Source organism: Phycodurus eques, chromosome 6 (genome assembly GCF_024500275.1).
Source record: "Phycodurus eques isolate BA_2022a chromosome 6, UOR_Pequ_1.1, whole genome shotgun sequence".
NCBI classification, from domain to species: Eukaryota; Metazoa; Chordata; class Actinopteri; order Syngnathiformes; family Syngnathidae; genus Phycodurus; species Phycodurus eques.
In genome coordinates this window covers 24,928,713-24,953,344 of record NC_084530.1, presented here as the reverse complement: position 1 = coordinate 24,953,344, position 24,632 = coordinate 24,928,713, and the positions used below count along the sequence as shown (strand labels likewise).

General features: G+C 39.3%; 1 protein-coding gene across 2 annotated transcripts in view; it reads left to right on the top strand.

Moving 5' to 3' along the window:
• The window catches only part of gstcd (glutathione S-transferase, C-terminal domain containing), a 41,586-nt gene extending 17,185 nt beyond the window's left edge, over nucleotides 1-24,401 (top strand). For both annotated transcript variants that reach the window (XM_061679788.1, XM_061679787.1), the window contains 7 exons: nucleotides 7,887-8,002; nucleotides 8,184-8,228; nucleotides 8,308-8,436; nucleotides 16,880-17,013; nucleotides 21,316-21,346; nucleotides 22,983-23,052; nucleotides 24,165-24,401. In XM_061679788.1, coding sequence (XP_061535772.1) covers nucleotides 7,887-8,002; nucleotides 8,184-8,228; nucleotides 8,308-8,436; nucleotides 16,880-17,013; nucleotides 21,316-21,346; nucleotides 22,983-23,052; nucleotides 24,165-24,319 — 680 coding nt within the window. In that variant the 3' untranslated portion in view covers nucleotides 24,320-24,401. The remainder of the gene's footprint in view (nucleotides 1-7,886; nucleotides 8,003-8,183; nucleotides 8,229-8,307; nucleotides 8,437-16,879; nucleotides 17,014-21,315; nucleotides 21,347-22,982; nucleotides 23,053-24,164) is intronic.
• The last annotated feature ends 231 nt before the right edge of the window (nucleotides 24,402-24,632 follow it).

Below are 24,632 nucleotides of genomic sequence, written 5' to 3'. Positions count from 1 at the left end.
GTCTTTGAATCAATTTTCAGAACATAGCCTTTTTTCAAGCATTTGTTTTTTGAGGTATTCTGTGGAAAGAGACACACTAGCTGAGTGCCGGAGCTGGAGAGTCAAAGGGTTAGGGACATCATAAATTTGAATCTAATTGCTCATCTAATCGTCCATATGACACACGTAATGATTGTAGCGAATTAGTAAAGCCCTTGGTAAATGCCTCATTTTCAAGGCAAGTGCAGATCATCCATGCAATGCCAAGGCAATTATATCAGAGCCATATTGAGTGTGTCATTGCCATTCGTGGATAAATGTGTTTGTAGATCACACTGAAGTGATGAGGGTAGCTCTATTCAAAGGTTTATTTGTGGAAACGAGGGCTTCTTTGGATTGTGATGTTGCAGCAATGAGACTACGTTCATGGAGCCTTGGAAATTGTGGAAACAAAGATGTGTTAAAATAAGAATGGTTCTTTGTAATGCTTCAATTGCTTGCTTCAAAGAAATTTGGTGAATACATTGGTTCCCATTGTCCTCATCTGCTGCCACAAAGTAGTACTTGAGAGCGCAACATGAGCCAAAAATGGAGTCGCTGATTATCATTTTTTAAAATCAAATTTCCACATAGATAGTCAAATTAAACATCAAGTCAACATTTTCATTTGAGCAGACATTATTGGAACATGATTGTTTGTGGTATGTTATGGACCCCCCAAAAAACTTTGTAACAGTGAGGCCAATTCCTGTATTATTTTGTCGAATGAAAACATTTGGGTTTGACATCAACAGATGAATATGAGACAAGATATCAGCATTTAACTTTGTCTCGTCTGCAGTTCTCCCAGCTTTTTGTTAGGCTTGTCGCTTTACTTTACGGCTAATTCCAGCCTGGCCTTCTTGTTATGGTTGCTAATGAATGGTTTGCTTCTTGCGTAGCATCTGTACTTTAGTTCATGTTCATGGTCTTCACTCTATTGCTAGTGAAAGTTGGTGCCGAGGTCACAAACAGTTGCTTTGGGGTCTTTCTTTAAAGCTTTCAAAATGTTTTTGTCGTCAACAGTTTTAGTTTTTCTTGGTCTAGACATTAGCTACTCAGTGCACCAGTGATTTATTTCTTCTTCGGTATGTTCCAAATGGCTGTATTGGCGATGGCCAATGTTTGTGCAATGTCTCAGATTTTCCAGATTTCTCACCCATAGACAGCTGTGTGGTATTCATGTTGGTTATGCTGTACCTTTAACTAAATTACATGTAGTCTTCACCAGAGGTGGGTAGTAACACACTACATTTACTCTGTTACATTTACTCAGGTAACATTTTGTATAAATTGTACTTATTGGAGTACTTTGAATGCAACATACTTTTTACATTTACTTATTTACGTGAAGAAGAATCGATACTTTTACTCCGTTATAATGATCGACGTGCCGCTCGCTACTTCATCTTCGACCAATCCAACGTGATCACTAGTGACTGCACCAATGCTTACTTTCTTTTGTGTATCCAATGTGAATACCTGGAAGTAAAAGCCGAAATTTTGGTCTCGCATCCATCTTTTGATGTCGAATCCAAATGTCTACGGCAAAAACTACGTCGTTTTATCACCATGAATTTCTATTGTTCTAATGTAGATGTGACTTTGCGCGGTGCCTATTTGTCACCCTCTTTCACCAGATCATGCTGAATGAGCGAGATTTTTTAAATATTTGAATTATTCATCACTGCAGCTCGCTTCAGGAACCCAATTGCTTGTGACTTTCTCAGGCTCTGCTGAGAAACCCATGGAGCATTTTGGCCACTGTATCCTACCCTTTGCAGCATGTTTACAGCTAACCGAGCTGTCCCTCTCAGGTCCATAGACAAAACAGTTTTCCCCGTGGACCTGGTAAATTGACACGTTGTGATGAGTCTCTGGCCATTTGTTTCTTTAAGTTGGAGAAGTAAATGTTGTGCTGTTCAGTGTAAGCACAATCCAGTGACACATTCAGCTTCACTGACAGGAGGGATCGATTCCAAAGTCCAAAATCAAGAGTGTTGATGTTTTTTGAAACTGCACTTCAGGGACATGCTGCCAGACAGACTGAACTTGGGGTACACAGTCAATGTCAGCCAAAAGGAGTAGAATAATGTCATATAGTGACTGATTTTTTGGCCATAATGTCGACTATTATTTCATGCTGAACAAGGAAGAAATGGTGCATTTGCCATAATGATGTTTTGGCTCTTACGGGCCTCAGTCTTGACAGTTTGTGTGGTTTAAAACTCTTCTACTGTGGAAGGGTGTTGGACAGGCATTCCTTGTGTTTGCTTGTCTGCTAATTTGACAAGAAAAATAACCCTGGGGGAATGAACGAGGGCTTAAGCTCTTGACAAATCATTTTTAGGCATTCTGGTATGTGACAATGCATGTTTGCTTTGGGCCATGACGCCTCGAAGGTTTCGTGGTCATAATTGTCCGGAACTACACAGGAAAATGTTAGAGGTGAAACTATAGAAATTGAGTATCTCGAATACAGTGACCAAAATTATCACGGTTATCTGCATTTTAATTTGTAACCATAAATCAGGGGGAAAAAGTATGAAAGAAGCAACTTGAAGAAATCCTTTTTTTTTTTTTCGCAAAATGTGTGTTTTTGTCATTAATTTTCAGCTAATATTAATTATGTTCCAGAAAAGTCATTTTTGAATGAAAGCAATTTCCCTTGACTCTTGATTATTTGTAATTTCTGTTCAGTTTATTTATTTATGATAAATCTAGTGTGCATAATACTTAGCTCGAGAACATTGAAGAGTGAATATTAATTCTTCTTCTTGCTGAATTACACTATGTCAATTAATGTGTGGATACCGTATTTTCACGACCATAAGGCGTACTTATGTCTTAAATTTTCTCAAAAATGTTTTGCCTTAAAATGCAGCGCGCCTTATGTGTGCACAGAGTTCTAAAATCTATAAATTGAGTTGTGTGATGAGCGCTCCCCTTGACTGACTGGGAGCATTTCCTGCCGACACGCTGCTTATACAGAGGAAAAGCGGACGTGGCTGAGGACAGCATGCGGACGTAAAGGGGGAAGGGTGCGCGTGAAGGAGGACGCTAAAGGCACGCCCCCAGTAGGAAAATAGCGGCGGTCAAGGCAGCCTCCACTCGTGAAGTAGCAATCAAGCCAGCTGCCCCTAATTTTGTTCATACTAGGCATTACGGTAATAAGTCACCAAGACTTAGAATTTTATGGCTGCAACACATTCCAAAAAAGCTGAGACAGGGTCATGTTTACCACTGCGTGACATCACCTGTTCTTTTAACAACATTCAATAAACGTTTGGGATGACACTAATTGTTGTAGGTGGAATTCTTTCCCGTTCTTGCTTGATGTACAGCTTCAGCTGTTCAACAGTCCGGGGTCTCCGTTGTCATATTTTACGCTTCAAATACGCCACACATTTTCAATGGGATACAGCACTGGACTGCAGGCTGGCCAGTCTAGTACCCGCACTCTTTTACTACGAAGCCACGCTGTTGTAACACGTACAGAATGTGGTTTGTCATTGTCTTGCTGAAATAAGCAGGGATGTCCATGAAAAAGACGTTGCTTGGATGGCAGAATATGTTTCTCCAAAACCTGTATGTACCTTTCAGCATTAAGGGTCCCTTCACAGATGTGTAAGTTACCCATGCCATTGGAACACAGGCCCATACCATCACAGATGCTGGCTTTTGAACTTCGCGTCCATAACAGTCCGGATGGTTCTTTTCCTCTTTGGCCCGGAGGACACGACGTCCACAATTTCCAAAAACGATTTGAAATGTGGACTCGTCGGACCACAGGACACTTTTCCATTTTGCATCAGTCCATCTTAGGTGTGCTCGGGCCCAGAGAAGCCGGCGGCGTTTCTGGGTGTTGTTGATGAATGAATGGCTTTTGCTTTACATAGTAGAGTTTCAGGTTGCACTTACGGATGTAGGGCTAAACTGTATTTACTGACATTGGTTTTCTGAAGTGTTCCTGAGCCCATGTGGTGATATCCTTGACACAGTCTTTTTTGCCACCTGTCCCAGCTTTTTTGGAACGTGTTGCAGCCATAAAAGTATAAGTTAATGATTATTTGCTAAAAACAATAAAGCTTATCAGTTTGAACATTAACTATCTTGTCTTTTTAGTGTATTCAATTAAATATAGGTTGAACATGATTTGCAAATCATTGTATTCTGTTTTTATATGTTTAACACAACGTCCCAACTTCATTGGAATTTGGGTTGTAGTTCATTGAGCTGTGCCGTAATCTCGAAACCACATATGTTGGGACAAATTATACTTTGTCATTTGGTGTGTGGATTTGTGCATGTGGTGCATGTAGAAGATATGGCCAAACACAAATACCACCCACCTGACATCGATGGCTTAGCCAACGAGTACCATAAATATACTGTATTAAGCAGGATTTCAGTTTCAATTTTTATATGACGTAATAATGGAAGGGAGTTCCATATGTAATTTAATTTGTTTGGCTGAGGTAAACACAGTTTTGTATGTTTGCGAGGCTAAGATGCACAGACAATCAACGTACACGCTGCAACCTGCACGAGCCGACCTCTGACCTGCAGCTCCGTCTGGTCATGTTTTGACAGAGATTCCACAGCCGCAGAAGGACCCACGCTGAGAAGTTTTTTCCTCCTCAGTTTGACTTCATTAGCGTCCCATTTTTGCTGTCATCACGGCCTTCGCTAGTGCACAAAAAAGATCAGCGACAGCTTTACTGAAAGCAAATTTTCTGGTGCTTCAACAATTGAGGCTTTCTCAAAGAAGTGACCTAGTCTCCTTAAAAGTAACCAACTAGATTCTTTTTATTTACTATAAGTGCCCAGTGCTAAAATGTTGAATATTTCTGAAGCTTTCAAGGAATTTACTCTATTTTTTACGGACTTTCTTTCCTCAGTCATATTCTTTGGAGCTTTACTGTTTTAAGACACTACTGTATACAACTGTATATCTAGATTTGCTTGACTGGTAGGATTACTACTTTTAAACAGCCTCGTCAAACGTCGTGTTTTTATGTGACAAACATTGCTTAGCACTGGACAGGCCACACTCCTCTGCATACAATTGTAATGTGCTTATTTCCTTTGTGGCAGCAACGATGTCATTGATTGTACCAACGAATTAAGACATTATAGCTGATGACAAAATTTGCATAAAATACAAATTATCGGCCGATCCGATCAGGTCGGTATAGTCTAGTCGACAACTTAGGCAAACATTTAAGTTTGGTTATTATTATTATTTATGTTGTTATAAATTAGCTGAATTGTGATACAACAGTTAGCAAAATTCAGGTTAATTAAACAAAATTGTGAGTGGACCGGGACTCCAGAGACCCAACTATTTGGGTCAAAGGAAAGCCTCACGGCTAATGAAAGCGACTCGCCTACGATGAGTATTGTACGTCAACAATGTCACCATGAACAAGCACAACTGTGTGCTAAATTTGGATAAAATGTGAAATTCCAAACATTTTCAAGCTTTTTTATATTTATTTACAATAACTTTGTACTGTACTGGACATTTTAGGCCACGGAAAAAACCTACAAAACTCTAATTTTGTACTGTACAGTAATATGGGTGCATACGGCCTAATTAAAAAAAAAAAAGTGCTTTAATGTAGCGGACAATCGGCTATATCAGATGACATCCCCCCCCCCGCCCCTATTACTCCGTTCTCTTGAGGTTCCACTGTATCGACAAACCCCCATTCATACTCACATTCACACCTAGACAATGTAGTCTTCAATGAACCGAACATGCATGGTTTTGGAATGTGAGAGGTTCGAACCACTCTAACACCGTGCTAGCAATTTTCCATAATATGTCCTTTAATGCGCACGGTGTATGCAAACTTCAACACATCTTTTTTATACGGAATTGTCGATCTAAACCTGTGCCATCCAAAATGCTGTAAATACAATTTGAGCATGGCCTAATCTTTAATCTTCATGCAACCCTCCTTGTGTTAATACCAGCATTTCCCATGGGAGAGAGACTGGCGCTCTCGGATCCTGCAGGGCTCGCGCTGAAGAGGCTCTCCGCGCTGTGTTTACATTCTAATCTGATGATGAAGCTTGCCCATAAATCCCCGGGCAGTCCTGCAGAATCAAAGGGTAATGGAGGCACTCAGGGTTTAGTGCCAGCAGCCGTAGCATGGGCTAATGGACCCTCCTCCTCCCCTGCCTTCTCCAAACTCAATCACGTACAATTCACACAATGTGTGGGATGCGTCAGGGAAGCTTCTCTGAAATGTGCTGCTTCTCGGAAAATTTGCTGCTTTTTCATCAATGGTGTGTTCTTTTCAGTTTAAAGTAGCCTCCGAAATTTCAGAGTAGAAAATGCTTTCCTAATAAAACACCTGGGTCACATCACATTGTGGTTGAGGAGTGATGACGTCATTAAATGCAGAAAAATATTTGAAATCCTTCCAGCTGCTGTCAAGATGATAACGACTGTAATGCTGCTGGTGCTGAATACACTAACTACCCTTACATCAGACTGCATAAAATATCACATTGCAATCCTACTGCTACCCAATTTGTGTTTTTGTTTCGTGTTCCTCTTCTTCTGTTACTTGTGATTGAATTTAATGGCCATTTTCTTCCCTCTCATTTCTCTCCTCATATAGCCAGCGAAAGCAGTCAGTCCAGAGGGGTTCAGAAAGCGTCCCCCGCATGTTTTATGTTTTTGCAACATTTCTTTAAACGAACCAGTTGTATCTGTTGTAATGAAGGTGCAATATTTGTTGCTGTCAAACAAAAACAATGTACCTGTTGTTCTATTTTTATCCAAACAAACATTGAAACAAGATTTATGTTAGTTTTTGTTTTGTTGCATTTTTTTAAGGTTTCACGTACAAACACTTGACACATCCTCAGTTTCGCGGACATGCATTTTTCAGTACAGGCGATCCTCGAGTTAAGTCAATTGGTAACCCAATTTTGTAAGTGGGAAGTCACCCTATCTTCTAACGTTAAAGCACACACATAATGATAATCAAGCCTATTTGAGGATTGCTTTCTCTCTCACGATCAAATTCAGCAAAGAATAATCCGGATTATTGGATGTCTCTAAAACATTGTTCTGAATGACTATTTTGTTGGTTGGGGTCTGTTGTACCCGAGTTTTCCTCCCTGATCTGCTCTGTCGAGATCGACAATCGTTAACTTTTAAACTGGTTTGAATATTTACGATGGCAAATACCTTTGGGTGGTCACCAACAACAGCGATTTCGGCTGATTACAACATCTGTTAAGACTGCAATTTTAATTCATCTGTGAGACTGTTTACGCGCCTTGGTGCTGCTGTTTTGCTTAGCAACGGATTTCAAATGGACACATCCTGACAATAGTGTCTATGAACTGGAATAATTAATACAGACTGTACTTTTTACCCCGTGGAAAAATGGAGGCATCTTTTGTAGGGAATATGTTATACACTATACAAATTTCATCCGTCCATCCATTTTCTTAGCCGCTTATCCTCACTAGGGTCGCGGGAGTGCTGGAGCTATCATCGGGCAGAAGGCGGGGTACACCCTGAACTGCTTGACAGCCAATCGTAGGGCACATACAAACAAATAACCATTCGCACTCACATTCACACCTACGGGCAATTTAGAGTTGTCAATTAACCTACCATACATGTTTTTGGCACGTGGGAGGAAACCGGAGTGCCCAGAGAAAAACCACACAGGCACGGGGAGAACATGCAAATTCCACACAGGCGGGGCCGGGATTGAACCCCGGTCCTCATAACTGTGAGACAGACTCTCTAACCAGTCGGTATACAAATTTCAACCACAGTTATTTTTTTATTTTTATGTGGCATCAGGTTCTTGGCCTTTTGTGCTCTCTTGCAGGGAAAATGTCAAGCATCCGCACAGTTAGGAAGAAGCAGCAGCTGAATAACCTGGTTGCTATGGTGACACAGCTAGCCAAACCAGGATACACTGTTGTGGATTTTTGCAGTGGAACGGTGATTTTTATTTATTTATTTCATTCTGTAAATCTAGCGGGTTATGTGTCAACAGCCAAACCCCACTTTTCTACTCTGTGTGATTATCTTTTGATACCGGCTATTGGTCTGCTGATAGGGAGTGTTTGTACTCCAATTTAAAGGCATTACTGTGGATAACTCATCATCTTTTTGCTGCCAGGGCCACGTGGGCATCGTTCTGGCTCACGCCCTCCCACGGTGTCAGGTAACATTACATGTGCTTTGTGGATAAGTAACAGTGAGTTGCCATCAAATATTGACCAAAGAATCAATTGTTGTTCCAGGTCATCCTCATAGAAAACAAGGAAGAATCTCTGATCAGGGCACACAGTCGCAGTGCCAAGCTCGGTCTTGAAAACATTGGTTTCATTCAGACCAACTTGGACTATTTCACTGGACCTTTTCAAATAGGGGTGAGTTTACCTTTTTTGCATGCCGTCATGATTTTTTTTAACAGAATAAAAAGTGTGGCTTTTATTCTTTTTTTTTTTTAAACATTTTACAGTTTATTGAATTATTTTGATGTCAAAAGAATAAAATGTCTTGAACCACATAGCAAAGGAGTTGTTTTAACCAACAATTCATCGAGACAAGTATCTCACATAATGATGGCATTTTTTCCAGTGTATGCCGTCCAGTGTATTACTACATATATATTTACCACCATTTGATAGATGATGTGAGTGAGTGAGGTGGCTAGCTGTCTGGTTTTATCAATTGATAGATTGCCTGTTGCAAGCATGGTTCTAAAAAAATGCTACTGATTTACATGAACTGTTAGTTAGTTAGTGTCTTTGTGGGTTACTCGCTAGCTAGGTTGTTACCAAACCACCAAACAGTAGGCTATTCCACATACTGACAAAATATTACTGAATCAGCCAATTAACTTTAGTTAGTTAGCTAGTTGGTTGGTTGATTGATTAGTTGGAGGTTCTGTATTGTCAGTTACCAGCTAGCTAGGTTGCTAGAAAACAGGCAAGGGTTATGCTACTAAAATATTCAATACTTATTACTACATATTCAGCCAAAGAATGTTAGTCAGTCAGTTTTTTGTTTGACTGCTAGCTCGCTAGGTTACCAGCAAACAGGTGTGCAGGATTCCACAAAAGGTGTCTACCTACCTACCTACCTACCTACCTACAAAAGGTAGTTAGTCGGTTGTTCAGTTGGTTTGTTAGTTAAGCGGCTAGGTTGCTAGCAAACAGATGCAGGAATCCACAAAATCTGGTACTGCTTATACTAAGCACTACTATTGTACTATCCACAAAGCATTGTCGAGACATGATTGGAAGAACCAAAAAGTACCCTTTTGTTAACGTGACAGAATAGGTCTTTTTTTAACTTCTCAATGAATAATACATGAATCTTAATGACACGGTGCAGCCATATGCATGAGGTGGGTTTCAGTGAAGCAATACAATTTGGTGCTGATCCAAAAAAAAGTATTGTTTGTCCTTGGCGGAGGTCCCTGCTTGACTGAGTGTTATTATAATTATGCAAAGCATCCAAGTGTCAATGGATGAGCCGCATTGCCGCAGATCGCTTTGCCAAAGGTGTGTTCCCCCCACTGTTATGTGTAGAAAATGCAAGCCAGTGATCATTCCTGTCTGAGCATACTGAGAGAGAGCTTTTCATTTCCTGAAGTGGCGCTTTAATGGTGAGCCTTTTAGCACGCGCCACTTCTGTCAAGCACAGCGCGCCACTGTTATTAAAGAGACGAGAGGCGGCTTGGCCCGGCAAATGAAGGCTGAAGGAGTGTCAGGTGTAAAGTATTGCAGAGTCCTTCATTATTTGAAAGATGTGTCCTTTTGGAAGTAGAAATAATCCCCTCCATTCCAAAGCTAAACTGTTGCCACCATGGTACAGTGTTAATGTTAAGATGTAAAAACAATACAACATTCTAAATTTTAATGACACAGCACTCTTTATTTATTTATTTATTTAGTTACATTCTTAATTGTCATGCAGGTGTTAACCATTGTAAAACCTGAAAACATGAGTGAAAAAATAATTCATTACTGGTAATATGAAGAAAGAAAAAAAAAAAAAATATTTTTTTTCTCTCTCATGTTTGTTTCTTTGGTAGACCAAAAATTGTTAATTGGTCAAAGGACAATATATATGTGTCACGGTTCGGCTTTATTACGGTATTAATGTCACAGTACGATACTTATTGCGATACTGTGGGAAAGCTCACATTTTCATGGTATAGATGGGGCAAATTGGTGAAAGCAGGAGAACCGACAAACCTCTCTTTTTCTTGCTCTTCTTCTTCTTTACTCTTGCCAAGTCCTTCTTAATAGGTTTTAGTAGTTTCTGTCACAGGTTTTTGTGGAAAAAGAAAACTTCAAATCATATATTACCGTGCACTTTTATCCCCGTCCAGCCAATGTTTACATTCATATAATCCACCTCCAAAACAGCATTATTGTTGCAGCAATAATAGATGCTCACAATAACAAAACTGTCCATTGAGAAATTATCTGTTCAGTAATTTAACAGTAGTTATTGTATTTTCATGTATTTTTTTAATTTATAAATTTCGAAATTGGATACAGCCTACTAGCAGTAGTTTCTTTGTTCGAGTCCAAAAATTCAGGTAAAGTCATAAACGCAGGAGCAGTCTTAAAGGCATAAGAATCCTTAGTTTCTTTTCCTCTGCTTAGTGATATTGAAGGATGATTTATTTTTCTGAGCAGCCTCTGTAATACTGAATGCAATGAAATGAAATTTGCTGACATTCCATGTGAGATTGGTTAAAACACGAGTTTAAAGAAACTTTGTTTGACAATTTAAGGGCTTAAGTGTTTACCATGTTGTAACACTGTTTTGGGATCATAGTTTGTTGTACATTATCTAACTATTAATAGAAGCAATTATAACATTTTAGGAAGTGCTTCAATTACTCATTATTCACTATTTGTACGAGGGCTTGGTGTGCGTCTTCAGTCAGGTGGAGAACATAAAGGCAAGTTTCAGTAGGATTTTATTCTCGGTCTGTTTGTGATTGACTCTCTTCCTCTGCAAGGCTTTTATATGTCAACGGTTCACTAAGGCAGTGTTTATATCCCTCTGTGGCTAAGGAGTGCTTTTGAACACACGGAGGCGCTGATGCATACATACGTAACATCTTGACGTACATTTCTGCCTTTTTCCACAGTTTTAGTCTTACAACACATTGCGTCTCAAAAGGCAGTAGGGGGGAAGGTTGAGCAGAATCCCTTCTGTTTGTTAAAATCTTTATTATTATTATTATTATCCAAAAGACACAATCCAGCGTACTGGTGTCACAATTTCAAAATTCTGACTTACTACTATACCTGCATAAAGTACCTCGATACCGGTACTATTCTAAAACATCATTAAAAGCAGTGGAATTAAAACTAACAAAACAACTTCAAATAAATTTATATTTATTTTTATTTATTCAAAACATTACAGTAACTTGAAAAATGATGTAACGATGGAATTAGTCTATTCTTAACATTAGTCATTTTAAAAATAATTAGATCAATGCCTTCATTATCATATATTATGACGAATATTTGAGTGCTTCTATGTATATAAAATTGTATAACATGATATAGACAGTCATGAAAAAAATATTAGACCACCCTTGTTTCTTCAATTTCTTGTTCATTATAATACCTGGTACCACGAAAGTCATTTTACTTGAAGAATCCATCCATCCATCCATCCATCCATTTTCTGAGCCACTTCTCCTCACTAGGGTGGCGGACGTGCTGGAGCCTATCCCAGCTATCATCCGGCAGGAGGCGGGGTACACCCTGACTTGGTTGCCAGCCAATCCAGGGCACATACAAACAAACAACCATTCGCACTCACACACACCTACGGGCAATTTCGAGCTGTCAATTAACATACCATGCATGTTTTTGGGATGTGGGAGGAAACCGGAGTGCCCTTAGAAAACCTACGCAGGCACGGGGAGAACTTGCAAACTCCACACAGGCGGGGTCGGGGATTGAACCCTGGTCCTCAGAACTGGGAGGCAGACACTCTAATCAGTCGTCCACCCTGCCGCCTACTTGAAGAATACAACAGCTTAATTGTATTGTTAAATATAATTTTGGTTATTATCAAGAAAACCATGGAAAACGGCTAAACCTAGATATCAGCTGTTATATTCAACTCTTATGAGCTATTTTGGTTGTCTTCATTATATTTGTCCAAACAAAGGTACTTTTTGTTGCTCCTGAAATAAAAAATGAACAAGAAACTGTCAGCTTTTTGGGTAGGAGCCTTTAAGACACCGTATGAATTAAGCACTGTCACGTAATAAAAACATTTTTTTGCGTTTAAATTATTTATTTATTTATTTTCCCAAAACTACCGGTACTAAAACAACTGGTACTGTACTATTTTTGACGTCAAATACCAAATACCTTGGTACAATACCCGTATCGGTACTTGGTGCAACACTAATCCAGGGTAAAAAACAAAAATGCTTTATCAAGTCTGACTTGGGTAATACAGCCACTGCGTTGAGTTTCTCTGCCCATGACTTGGCAACAAGGCTGGGTGAAGATCTACAGTATTTTCAATTGTCGATCCTACTACGCAGTGTATGCAATCATGTCTAAGGCAAAAGCTTAGCAGAGCTTCACTGTAGGAAGCACAGATTAATGTTTGCTTACAGCATTATCAGCAATATCTTAGAACTGTCACATATTCGCAAATTCACTTATTCACAGATATCCACTGTTTTTTTTTGTTTTTTCTTTTTCTTTTTTGCTTAGGCAAAAGCAATAAATGTATTGCTTTGGTGGCAAGGAACTGTGTTGATGCCAATTGAGGAGCTTCAGTTAGACAAAATCAGTGCTTTACCACCATCCTGTGGCATCTATTGCCAATTATAAACCTTTTTTTACTGGGGGTGTCGATTACTTTCAAATTTTTGTTAGTGTTTGGCAATGTCTCCGGTGCCTGCGGCACATGCAGAGATCAGCTACGCTAATTGACAAATGCAATTTGGTGACTTGGTGCCTGCACGGATGGAAATGCAATCCATGCTATCTTCATACTGTGACTCAGTTGTGAATGTAGAACGGGTTGTCCATTGACCGAAGGGTCGGCAGTTCGATTTCCGGCTCCAATTGTCCGCTGTCGAATTGGTATTGGGCAAGACAGTCGGCATTTTAAATGACAAGCTGTTCTTAATTGCCATACCTGACTCTCATACTGGTGTAATTGTAATGTGACATTGGAGTCATATGCTTTGAATGGGATTTGCTTCTTGCTACACACAACTTATAATGTATGCTGTACTTCTCGCCTTCTTATTCTATTTAACACCCCTACTTGAGGTGTTAAAAAAAGCCAAAGAAGCAAAACACAGGCAGAGTTAATCCTTTGATTCTCACTGAACTGAGGCATCTCGGTCGACTCCCATATTGTAAGATTTCCGGATCGTTGGACTTTTTGGGGGTCATTTGAAATTGCTAAATTCCCCTCATTGGTACATATGGGTGTTTTATATTCCCACGCAATCCTTGTTATGCGCCATCTTGTTAGACCATCTGCTGTTTGTAGTCATTGTGCAGGACAGAGTCCTTCAAGTGTCATAGCTCAGCCGAGAGCGTTCACCATGTCCCTGCTTGAATTTGAAATGCTGTGGCTTTTATTCTACACTTGTTGTACTTAGTGGGAAGTAAAGTGCATAGATTTTCCATCTCCAAGCACGTGGGTGTTTTTTTAAGTGCCTCGCAAGAATATTTGTGCCTCGGCACATTTACAGCCGTAGCCTTGGATGCTGGTTTACGCTAGCTTCTTCCTACCTGAATGAACTGACCGTCTCACTACAGTTTATGCATCTGTTTAACTTAGTTTATATATTCTTATTGTATTTGATACTCCTGTCAAGGGCCGGATTTTACTCTGCCTGACTTTAGTAAATAAACGTAATGTTGTGTATATTGACTAAGCATTGCTTTTTCCAAATGACACAACGAGAATAATATCTGTCCTTTTGTTTGGCATGATTAAAACATCTACTCTAGTGTTTGAAAATGTGCATGAGATTCTTACACACGTGGACTTTTGGAATTGTTGATACCTTACTGTAAAAGAAAAAATCATTCTGTATTGGTCTAACTAGCCAAAATATGGGACCCTTAATATGACTTGTGGGCTTTAAAAAAAAAAAAAAAAAACATGTGTCAGTTTCAAGTTATTTCACACAACAAAGGGGTCAGATTTTTTTTTTTTTCTGTTCGTGTATTACTAATGTACACCATTAATTTGCTGCATAAGACTGGTTGTTGTTGTTGTTTTCTTTCATCCAGTAGATGTGGTAGGTAAAAATCTACAAGTTTGCTACTTTTGACGTTAATAAATTGACTTATACAGTGACAGTCAGATGCTTTAATTATTTTATTTTTTTCACCACTCTTATTATTTCATGAATCTTCAATAAGTGTTTGGTAATAATCAGCCAATCATTTTCTTTTTTAAACATAATGGTTGGATGGGTTCTGTGTAGAACATTTTAGTGCCCACACACTAAAAGCAAACGAGAGAGTCACATTCATTATAATTTCCTCCTGTTATTTTGTTCCATTTATTTATTTTTTATTTTTTTGTACCGAGACCATCAATCATACCTGTTTTTTCCCTAAGAAAACTTTGCTTTCAAAGTATAATAGAAGCGACTAACTGGAGTTACTTTAATAATTCTTAATTCTGATAAAAGGCTCGTACATTTTGCCACCACATAAATTTCGCGCAATTTACAAAATGGGTTTTTCAAACCCTTAATTGCTACTAGGTGGCACTGATGTCATCTAAATTTGTGATTTTGTGTTGCTGTGTCGCAGTATGAAAGCAGACACATTTCCAGAAATATCACACTAAAATTGATTCTGTATAAAAGGCAAAGGTGGATAAATACCCGGTCTTCAGTTGTGCCTTTATGGCAGGGGTTTTCCTGCACATAACATTTTGGAGGTGACCATCAATACGCCAGACCGTGCAGGAGGCACTGGACTACATGAAATGCGTGACAACTTTTTATAAAATGAAAACCATAAGGCTGGCTGTGAAATAGCGGCACTGTGGACGACTGGTTAGAGCGTCTGCCTCACAGATCTGAGGACTGGGGTTCAATCCCAGGCCCCGCCTGTGTGGAGTTTGCATGTTCTCCCCGTGCCTGCGTGGGTTTTCTCCGGGCACTCCGGTTTCCTCCCACATCCCAAAAACATGCATTGTAGGTTAATTGAAGTCTCTAAATTGCCCCTAGGTGTGAATGTGAGTGCGAATGGTTGTTTGTCTGTATGTGCCCTGCGATTGGCTGGCAACCAAGTCAGGGTTTACCCCGCCTCCTGCCCGATGATAGCTGGGATAGGCTCCAGCACGCTAGTGAGGAGAAGCGGCTCAGAAAATGGATGGATGGATGGCTGTGAAATAGTTAGCTGGAATGTGCTCAATTATCATTTAACGACGCCATATTTAATTGGACAGACAGTGTTTTATTATACGATTTTATATCAAACAGTATTCCTTTATTTTTATGTTGTATTTTAGTAAAATATGATTCTAGAAATAACAAATGTTAAATTACAATAGAATACATGTAAATACTGAACAGAAAATGTGTTTGTTTGAGCCAGTGAGGTGCACGACATATGCACTCATGCAATTTGGGCCAGGAAAAACCCTGGTTATGCCAATCTTTGTGTGAAAGAGGCTTGGTTGAAACTTGGCATTGTGGGCTATGGGCATGTTCATTGTAATTGCACTGTTATTTCTCACTGGCTCTAAAATTGCGCTCTTTGGCGTTGCTGTCAAGGCAACTTCCAGTCATTTTCAGACTCTCGGACGCCGAGTGACACATTCTTGGAAGCGTCTTTTTGTTGCTGCTTGAGTGGGATGGGGCTAATTTCAGTTCAGGGGAAGCTATTGATAATCACAGGTTTTCTTTTAGTGAATGCACAAAAGAACTATCTGGAATACAAACAAGCTTTTGTCAAATAACACCTACTGATGCAAAGCCAAGTATCAACCATTTGCGGTTTACAAAAATATTTATAGTTTTCTGGGGGGGTTCTTTTGCTTCTGAAGAAAAAAAAAAACAATTAGACAGCAGCTTTATATAGGGTTAGCATTGTTTTCTATTTAATAACAAGAGATGGTTTATTTTATTTTTTTATTTTTTATTATTATTATTATTATTATTCTACATATGTAATGCTTGTCACGTCGCGGAGTCATTCCGTCCACATTAGAAGACACATTTGGTTTTGTAATGTCAACGACTTCATAAAAAGATTGAATTTTACAAAAAAAATCAGAATTGGGCATCATGCCCTTCGGTGCGAACATAGCCTTATTAACGTTTATTAAAAATAAATGTGTGTAGAATTTTGAGGGAAAATATTCCAATCCATTTTGGAATTTGATGTAACATAGCAATGCAAGTAAATCAAGACAATATCATCCTTATTTTAGTATACTGCACATGCTTTTTGTGACATTTTTATTTGGTGGAGTGCCATGAGATTTTACAAATGTAAAATGTGTACCTTGCTTAATAAAGGTAGGAAAACACAATAGAAAAAGCGATAGATGAAGCTGACACATCACCAAAGAATAATACGCCACCCTCCAGGCCTCCGGCACGGCGACAACTTCATCAAACAATCAGTGGATGTGCTGCTTATCAGAAGCTAATCTGTGTCCACTTTCAATATAGCTTCTTCAGTTTCACAGCTCATATTATGATTCAGCACCATACCCAGGTTACCAGCACGATGGGGCTCTACAAGCAGCCGTGCCTCATTGCCTGATGATGCTTTCAAGGGCGCTGCTTAAATTGCATTGTTTTTGCGTTTGTGGCAGGTCGCACTCCATGCATGTGGCGTGGCGACAGACATGGTGACGGAGCACTGCATTCAGGCAGGTGCTGCCTTCGTCGTCAGCCCCTGTTGCTATGGCTTCATCCAGAACGCCGTCAAGTTCACCTTCCCGAGGAGGTTTGTGTCTACCCGCCCCAAAGCCTTAGGCTTCCCATATTTTGTTTTAGACATATGAAGTGTTTGTTTTTGTGTTAGACATGACAAATTACCTGTTTTACAAGCAATTCATTTCATGAGCTATATGTTTGACAAAAAAATGACCTCTGTTCACGCACTATTTGGGATAGCTGAAGAAGGCATAGTTGTGCTTATTCTCACTGTGTAAACATCATTTGCTCCATGCGTCACACAAGTTTTTGCTTTTTTATGCTCTGAATTAGTCCTTAGTATGGCCCAGAAGAAAGTGAAAACTGTTCACGATACTATTAGGAAGCCTAAACGTATTACTGTTAAAAATAAGAAAATACCACAATTTCTCGTGTATAATGCGCACCCATGTATATTCCGCACCCCCAAAATTGACCTCACAATTCTGGAAAACCCTTCTACCTATGTATAATGCATTTTTACAATGCACGATTTTGCATCTACCCATATGATCAAAACATGAAGTATCTGTATTTTGTTAGTTTTTTTTTCAAATAATTATCCTGAAGTTAAGCGCTTTGAACACTTAATACTTTCTTTTTATTTACTTGCTCGTATTTTTAAATTCACAGCCCTACTTTCATTTAGTAAATGAGAAAATATATTTGATTACCCAGGCAGAATTTGTAAGATGTTACAATTCTTTAAAGAAAACATGTAGGTCCAGGCAAAACACATTTTATTTTAATGGGATTAAAGTTAAACTGTCAAGCATTTCAGAAAAGCATTATCATTAAACAAAACATAACCATAAAGAAATTAATGATGGTTTTGTTGTTCAGTCATCAATCATATTTAAAAAAAACAATATTTCACAAATTCTGCCTAGGTATGTAAATTTATGAGTACAACTGTACATATATGCAGTCATATGTACCCGTCATATTGGAATGAAAGCGTAGGCACACTTTTTCATAACCTACAGGTGGCGGTGGCATGCTAGAATGAAAGTGTACACCTTTTTCATAACCTTTAGGTGGCGGTGGCATATTGGAATGAAAGTGTACAGCTCTTTCTTAACCTCTAGATGGCGGCATAAATTTATAAAATGTGAAAGTTTTTTTCCAGTTTCCCTTATACCTATGTATAACGCACACAATTGACTTTTGACCATTTTTTTAGAAGAAAAATGTGCATTATACACTAGAAATTACAGTAATATCTACAAAAGAGAATGGCAAACTACCATCGGTACTGTTGTATTCATAATAATAATCAATAAAATTTCTTAAGCACTTTTCTCAACACCAAATTACACTTAACATAGGTGCACACAAACAAAGAGAGAGGTTTAAAAAAAAAAAAGTGACGGCTAGCTAGCACATGACGCAGCCAGCAAGTGTTAATTAACCGCCACGTTACATGAGCTCGCTGGTGATAGCGTTAGGGAGGCATCGTGGTCTATTGTTTCCTTATAAATCCCTTGCTATCGTCCACTTGCGTGACTACACACTACAGCCTTTTTTACATTTACCACAGGTACTGCTAGCCTAAAATGGCCACCACATTCTACAATGCAATGCAGCATTTGTTTCCACTTATGCTATATTGTTCTGTATTTATTTTAACCATGTACAGATAAAAATAAGGTAAATACAACTTTGTTCTGGGGCTGGAACAGATTAAATGCTTTTCCATTTGTTTAAATTTAAAACAATAGCTCTGTTTGCAAACATTTCAGTGAGCAAACGGAATCACAGAACGGATTAAGTTCCACCTTTTGTCAACTTACCATAGTGTCGCAAATCGCCGATTGGATGACTTTGACTTGGTATTCATGAGACTCAACTTGACTTACAAAAGACAAATACAATGCAAAACACTTGGCAGTTATACTTAAGAGACAGGCCCACTTTCCATTTTTTAGTGGCACATGGTGTCAACTAAAATTTACAATTGACACGACCTGTCATTTGCTTGCATTGTACTAAAGTACAGTGGGCCCCCACATACTCGTGGTTTGGCACCTGCTCACTCACCTATGCGCGGATTTTATTTTTGTTTCAATTTTTTTTATATTAAAAGAAAAATTCCTATCCCCACAAATAGCGGTGGTCTACTGTACTTTCTTCCTACATAGAGTGGCAAGGCAGGAGCAGAGAAGAAGAAATGTGTTCTTATCTCTCACTTCCTTGTTTTTCACCAATCACACATCACTAAAATAGCAACAGCGGTTCAATTTAACGCCCCGATGAATAAAGATAATTACGTTAATGGAGCAAATAGCACATATCACAATTGTTTGATCCACATTCTGCTCCTGGTCAAGGTTAGCAGAATACAGATTCACTTTGGTTTTGGTTCTGAATGTGGAGATATGATTATGATGCTGCTCAGTGCAAAGTTGGATCTGTTCTATTGCGATATAGGACCACTGGCCACCCAAAAAAAAACTAATATCTTTACGTACATTGATGTATGGGTTATAAAGTGTGAATTACATTTTCTGATTTTCAAAGTGGACTTGCATCCTTAAATTTTTGCTTATGATACTCACTCATTGGGCCGGCACGGTGGACGACTGGTTAGCACATCTCCCTCACAGTTCTGGGAACGGTTTCAAATACCGGCCCCGCCTGTGGCGTTTGCATGTTCTCCCCGTGCCTGGGTGGGTTTTCTCCGGGGACTCCGGTTTCCTCCCACATTCCAAAAACATGCGTGGTAGGTTAATTGAAGACTCTAAATTGCCCGTAGGTGCGAATGGCTGTTTGTTTCTATGTGCCCTACGATTGGCTGGCGACCGGTTAAGTGTGTACCCCGCCTCCTGCCCGAAGATAGCTGGGATACGCTCCAGCAGCCTGCGACCCTAGTGAGGATAAGCGGTAATGAAAATGGATGGATACTCACTCATTGAGTTTCACGAGATATCCTGATTTGTTGTGGTTTAAAAAAAACAAAAACATGGCAATCTAAATAGAGTGGAACCTCCAAAAAATACATCATTTGCCTTTAACCCACATGAATGAAAAGCTCATAAGATTTGAAAGACTAATAAAAAACACATCACCGCACTTGTCCGACTTAGTCACTGTTTTGATTATTATTTTTTTTTTTCCGATACTGTTTTCTTGCCCTCGGGTCACCTTCTAGCATCTCTTCTCAGTATTCTGCAGGTGTAGACATTCCAGACACTTCACACACACATTTTTTTTATGATCTGTTGAATGGCCCTTCTACTTTGAGTGAATGTGAAGACTTTCCATTTAACATGGTGTGTGTACGTTCTTAATTAGCTGCCACCACGTGTTTCTTTTTTTTTTTTTTTTTTAAATCAAATTAACTCTAAGCCATTTAAGTTTCAGGGTAATATTGTAAAATGAGTTTCAAATAATATTATACTATTTTAGGATCATAGCTTTTGGTATATTTAGGGTTTAAACTATTAATATAATAATAATACTGCCCATTTTTTTAAAAATACTGCCATCAAGCATATTTTTTTTAAAATACTGCCTTCAAGCATATCCCCGTGGACTTTATGGACGTATGCCAGGCTAACGCATAGCGATAACAATGACATAATCAAACTCTCCAATATATATTCGCTTTCTGCTGGAATTACGTAAATTTTCCGTGAATGACGCATTACCTTTATAATTTCTATAGTTACGAATCAGAATCATCTTTATTTGCTAAGTATGTCCAAAAAACACACAAGAAATTTGTTTCTGGTAGTTGGAGCCGCTCTACTACGACAACAGACAGTCAATTGACAGAGAACACTTTTGAGACATACAGACATTGACAAAAAGTTAGTTATCCAAGTATCAGTAAAGCGATCAAAGGATCCTTATCCGATATAATTAGCCATTTCACAGTACATGCAGGTCCGTGTGTACTTGCACGGCCTAACTTTTGAGACTCTCAACTCAACTTGCTTTTCCTAGCACTTTCAAAATCAGTCACCAGCGTAACGAAGTGCTATACATAAAGATTGAGCATAAATATTGGACAAAAGCCATTTTTGGTATTGTATTGTATCGAAAAAGTCACCAAAGTATTTCATTTACCTATTACAAAACCCGATGTTATCACACATTCTTTTTCCGTCAGATGGCGTCACAGTAGCTTGAAACGAACAGACATCAGAAACTCGTACGCAACCTAACCTTTCCACCGGAAATGATTGAGTTGCCGTGCATATGGTCCATTGGCCACTTTAGAGCATAAAACAAACGGAATTGTGTCACATGAGCCATGCAATGTAAATCCAATCTTGTCGTTTTAAACATTCACCACACTAACCCCTTCAATTTCCTCTTGTTCTTTCAGCAAAAAGTTCCAGGAGACACTGATTTACAAGGTAGGTGTTAAGATGGAGTGATGTTTCCCGCCCGCGCCATTGCATTTGTCATTCACTGACACCGAGGTCGAATATTAACTACAGCCTGCCCGGCTACTTTTCTGGCTCTATAATGTTACACTCCTGCCTAAATAAATGAAGCTCCAGCACCGGTGAGGCTGGCTCTCTCTATGCTGAGCGAGGCCCCTTTCACATGATGATGAATGGGCCCTGTCACCGCCTCCGGGCCCTAATCTGTGGAAAAGACGTCGCCGTAGGTGCTCGCCACGGCAACCTCGTGTCGCAACACGGGACCGCCTCTGACTTGCAAGCGCTGCACAGAGAAACATATTTTTGCTGCTGGAACTTGCCGAGTGAAAGCGTTAATTAGCAGCCAAGGCCTGCGGTAATGAGACGATGCATTTGAAGGACGAAGGTTGTCTTTTACAGTCAGACTATGACTGGTATCATTATATCATAGGTTGGTAGGGAGGTAGGTTAGCTAGATCGGTATAGTGGATATAAAAGTTCTCCACACCCTTTTTTAAATGCCATTTTTTTTTTTTTTGTGAAAAAAAAAAAATTAGGTCAAGATAAACCATTTAAAAACGTCTTCCACCATTGTGACCTATAACCTATACAACTATATTGAACAAAAGATCTTTTTGAGCGGTGAAGTTAGAAATTAACAACTGAGATGCTGACATGAAATGTGGCTGCACAAGTGTACACACCCTCTTAGAACTGGAGAAGTGGCTGTTTTCAGAATCAACCAATCACATTAGGCAGCACACAGGTACCATAATGGAAAGTCTAATTAAACCCAAATAAATTTCAGATGTTGTAGTAGGCTTTTCATAACTTTTTGCTTTCTAACAGAAGCCTGAAGGTTTTGCATTAAAAAGGACTGGTGTTTGGAACGTTTCATAATTCCTTCCACTTTGACTAAGGCCCCAGTTCCAGCTGATGCAGCTGCCATCACCATGCTTCACTGTAGGTTTGGTATTCTTTCGGTGATGAGGTAGATAGTTAGGTCATGTCAGTAGGTAGTGTAGATAGATTGGTAGGTTACATAGGTGTCGATGAATTGTGGATTTTAAAGGTACTACCTGTCTATTAGAGGATCTGTGATGGTGGTTGGACATCCACGTTTTCGTGTGATTATTTTTTTTAATAATTATTTTTTTTCCCAGTCAGGATGTCAAGGACTGGTTTAGTTGTGGCTCTCAACCTTTTTAGGGCCCGAGACTCCCTGGAAATTTTTGATTGACCCTAAGGAGCCGCTGATTTCAACATTGCAAATGGGTGTGAGACACCTTATTAAAATGCAATGAAACAGATGGGATTACAGAAAATAAGTCCTGTAGCCTCTGCAGTTTAGGTAGATAAAGGTCTCAGTCACATTTGAGTAAAATCATCCTATCTGTATAAATGTCATAGAATCTTTTGAAAAAAGTATTTTATATTCATGGACCCTTCCACTTATACCATGGACCACTAGGGGTCAACGGACCCCTGTTTGAGAAACACTGGTTTAGTGGTTCTGAAGGTATCACCTCTGTGGACCTGGACAAAAAAATTCCCACAGATCCCATATTGTGCATTTTGCATTCATATCGAATACAAATAAGTGTAATGCAGTGCTTTTTATTTTCAGGAACACATGGTGCTGTGCCGCTTCGCGGACCAAACTGCTCCCCAGCTTCCTCCTGAGAGGCGACTCATAGGTACCGTCCAGCTTTTCTCTGAAGATGGCACAGTTGCGCTTTATCGGGGCTACACAAAAGGACACATTCAGTGACCTCTCTTTACGGGTCGACACCGACGCTGCAAAACAGCTGCGGCGAACAGCTGCCACTTGAGTGCTGTCAGATTTGTCCCAGTGTCACTGTACAGCATTTGTTCAGCGAAGAGTGAGATTGTTTTACACACCCTGATGTCTACTTTTGCTGCTATGATTGACTGAACTTAATCGCTAAAGTCCATGGATGTTATTCTGAACGCTTGTCTTTATAGTCCCCAACGCACCACTCTAATTTTGATAAATAACCCTGTACTTCTTGACTACAAAAACACTGTGTATGTGCAAAAAAAACCTAACTTTTATTGTCTCCAATTGCGGCTAGCAACTAGCTAGTATTATCCAAACTTGCATTTAACATAGTCACCAAGAAAAATCCATGCCGTCACCATGCAATGAAAATCTGTAACTTTTCGTTGTTTTTGTGTTAGTACAAATAGTATTTCTATTTGTTTTTACAATAAATTAGTAGATTTTTGTTAACTGGTTCCAAATGAAAAAAATATTAATAATTATTTTTATTATGTTTACTTTTAGTGGCATGGTGGACGACTGGTTAGCGCGTCTGCCTCACAGTTCTGAGGACCGGGGTTCAATTCCCGGTATGTGCCCTGTGATTGGCTGGCAACCAGTTCAGGGTGCACCCCGCCTCCTGCCCGATGATAACTGGGATGGGCCCAGCACATCCGCGATCCTAGTGAGGAGATGCGGCTCAGAAAATGGATGGATGGATGTTTACTTTTAACTAACAAGTAAAATTATGTGGAACCAAAAAACTACAATAAATGTATTAGCTTCTAGGCTAAATACAAAAATATGAAGTGGATATAACTAGTTACTAAGACACCTGGGAACTAGTTTAAGTTGTGAAAAAGTGCATGTCTTCTTTAAATTAAGTATTGAACCAAAACATCTAACAAATTGACATGCAAGTTAAGTATAATCATCATAAAAAAATGAATTCCTGTGTATTAGCCAATGTGAGCTATTATTTCAAAACTATTTAAAATGCGCTTATTTGTGTGTATTATATGGCAGGGAAGCAGTGCATGGGGCTAGTAGACTTGGACAGGTCGTGGAGCGCGGAGTCACATGGCTACCGGGTGCAGGTGATGACCATGGAGCCGGAGACATGCTCGCCTAAGAACAACATGCTGGTAGGAAGGCCTGGCGTGGAAGATGGCCCTCGCTAAGAGTGTGAGAGTGTCAGATGGGAACTTGATTTGCTTTTGATGTTAAAGCCGACATGGTCGTCGTATTTGGATCAATAAATATGGAGGCGTGTTTTTAATGTCGCCGTGTTTCTTGTGTGTCTTATCCAAACATTCAGTCAGTTGAAACATTCAACGGGTAGAACTTGGAAAACGCTGAAAAATGGCGATCAAAACAAACAACCGACAAAGTTTATCGGATAGCGTTTGTATGGATTGTGTGTACTTTTAACTATGCTACAAACAAACAAACGATCAAAACTGCAGTTTCTTCGCTAGCCACATTTTAGTCTGG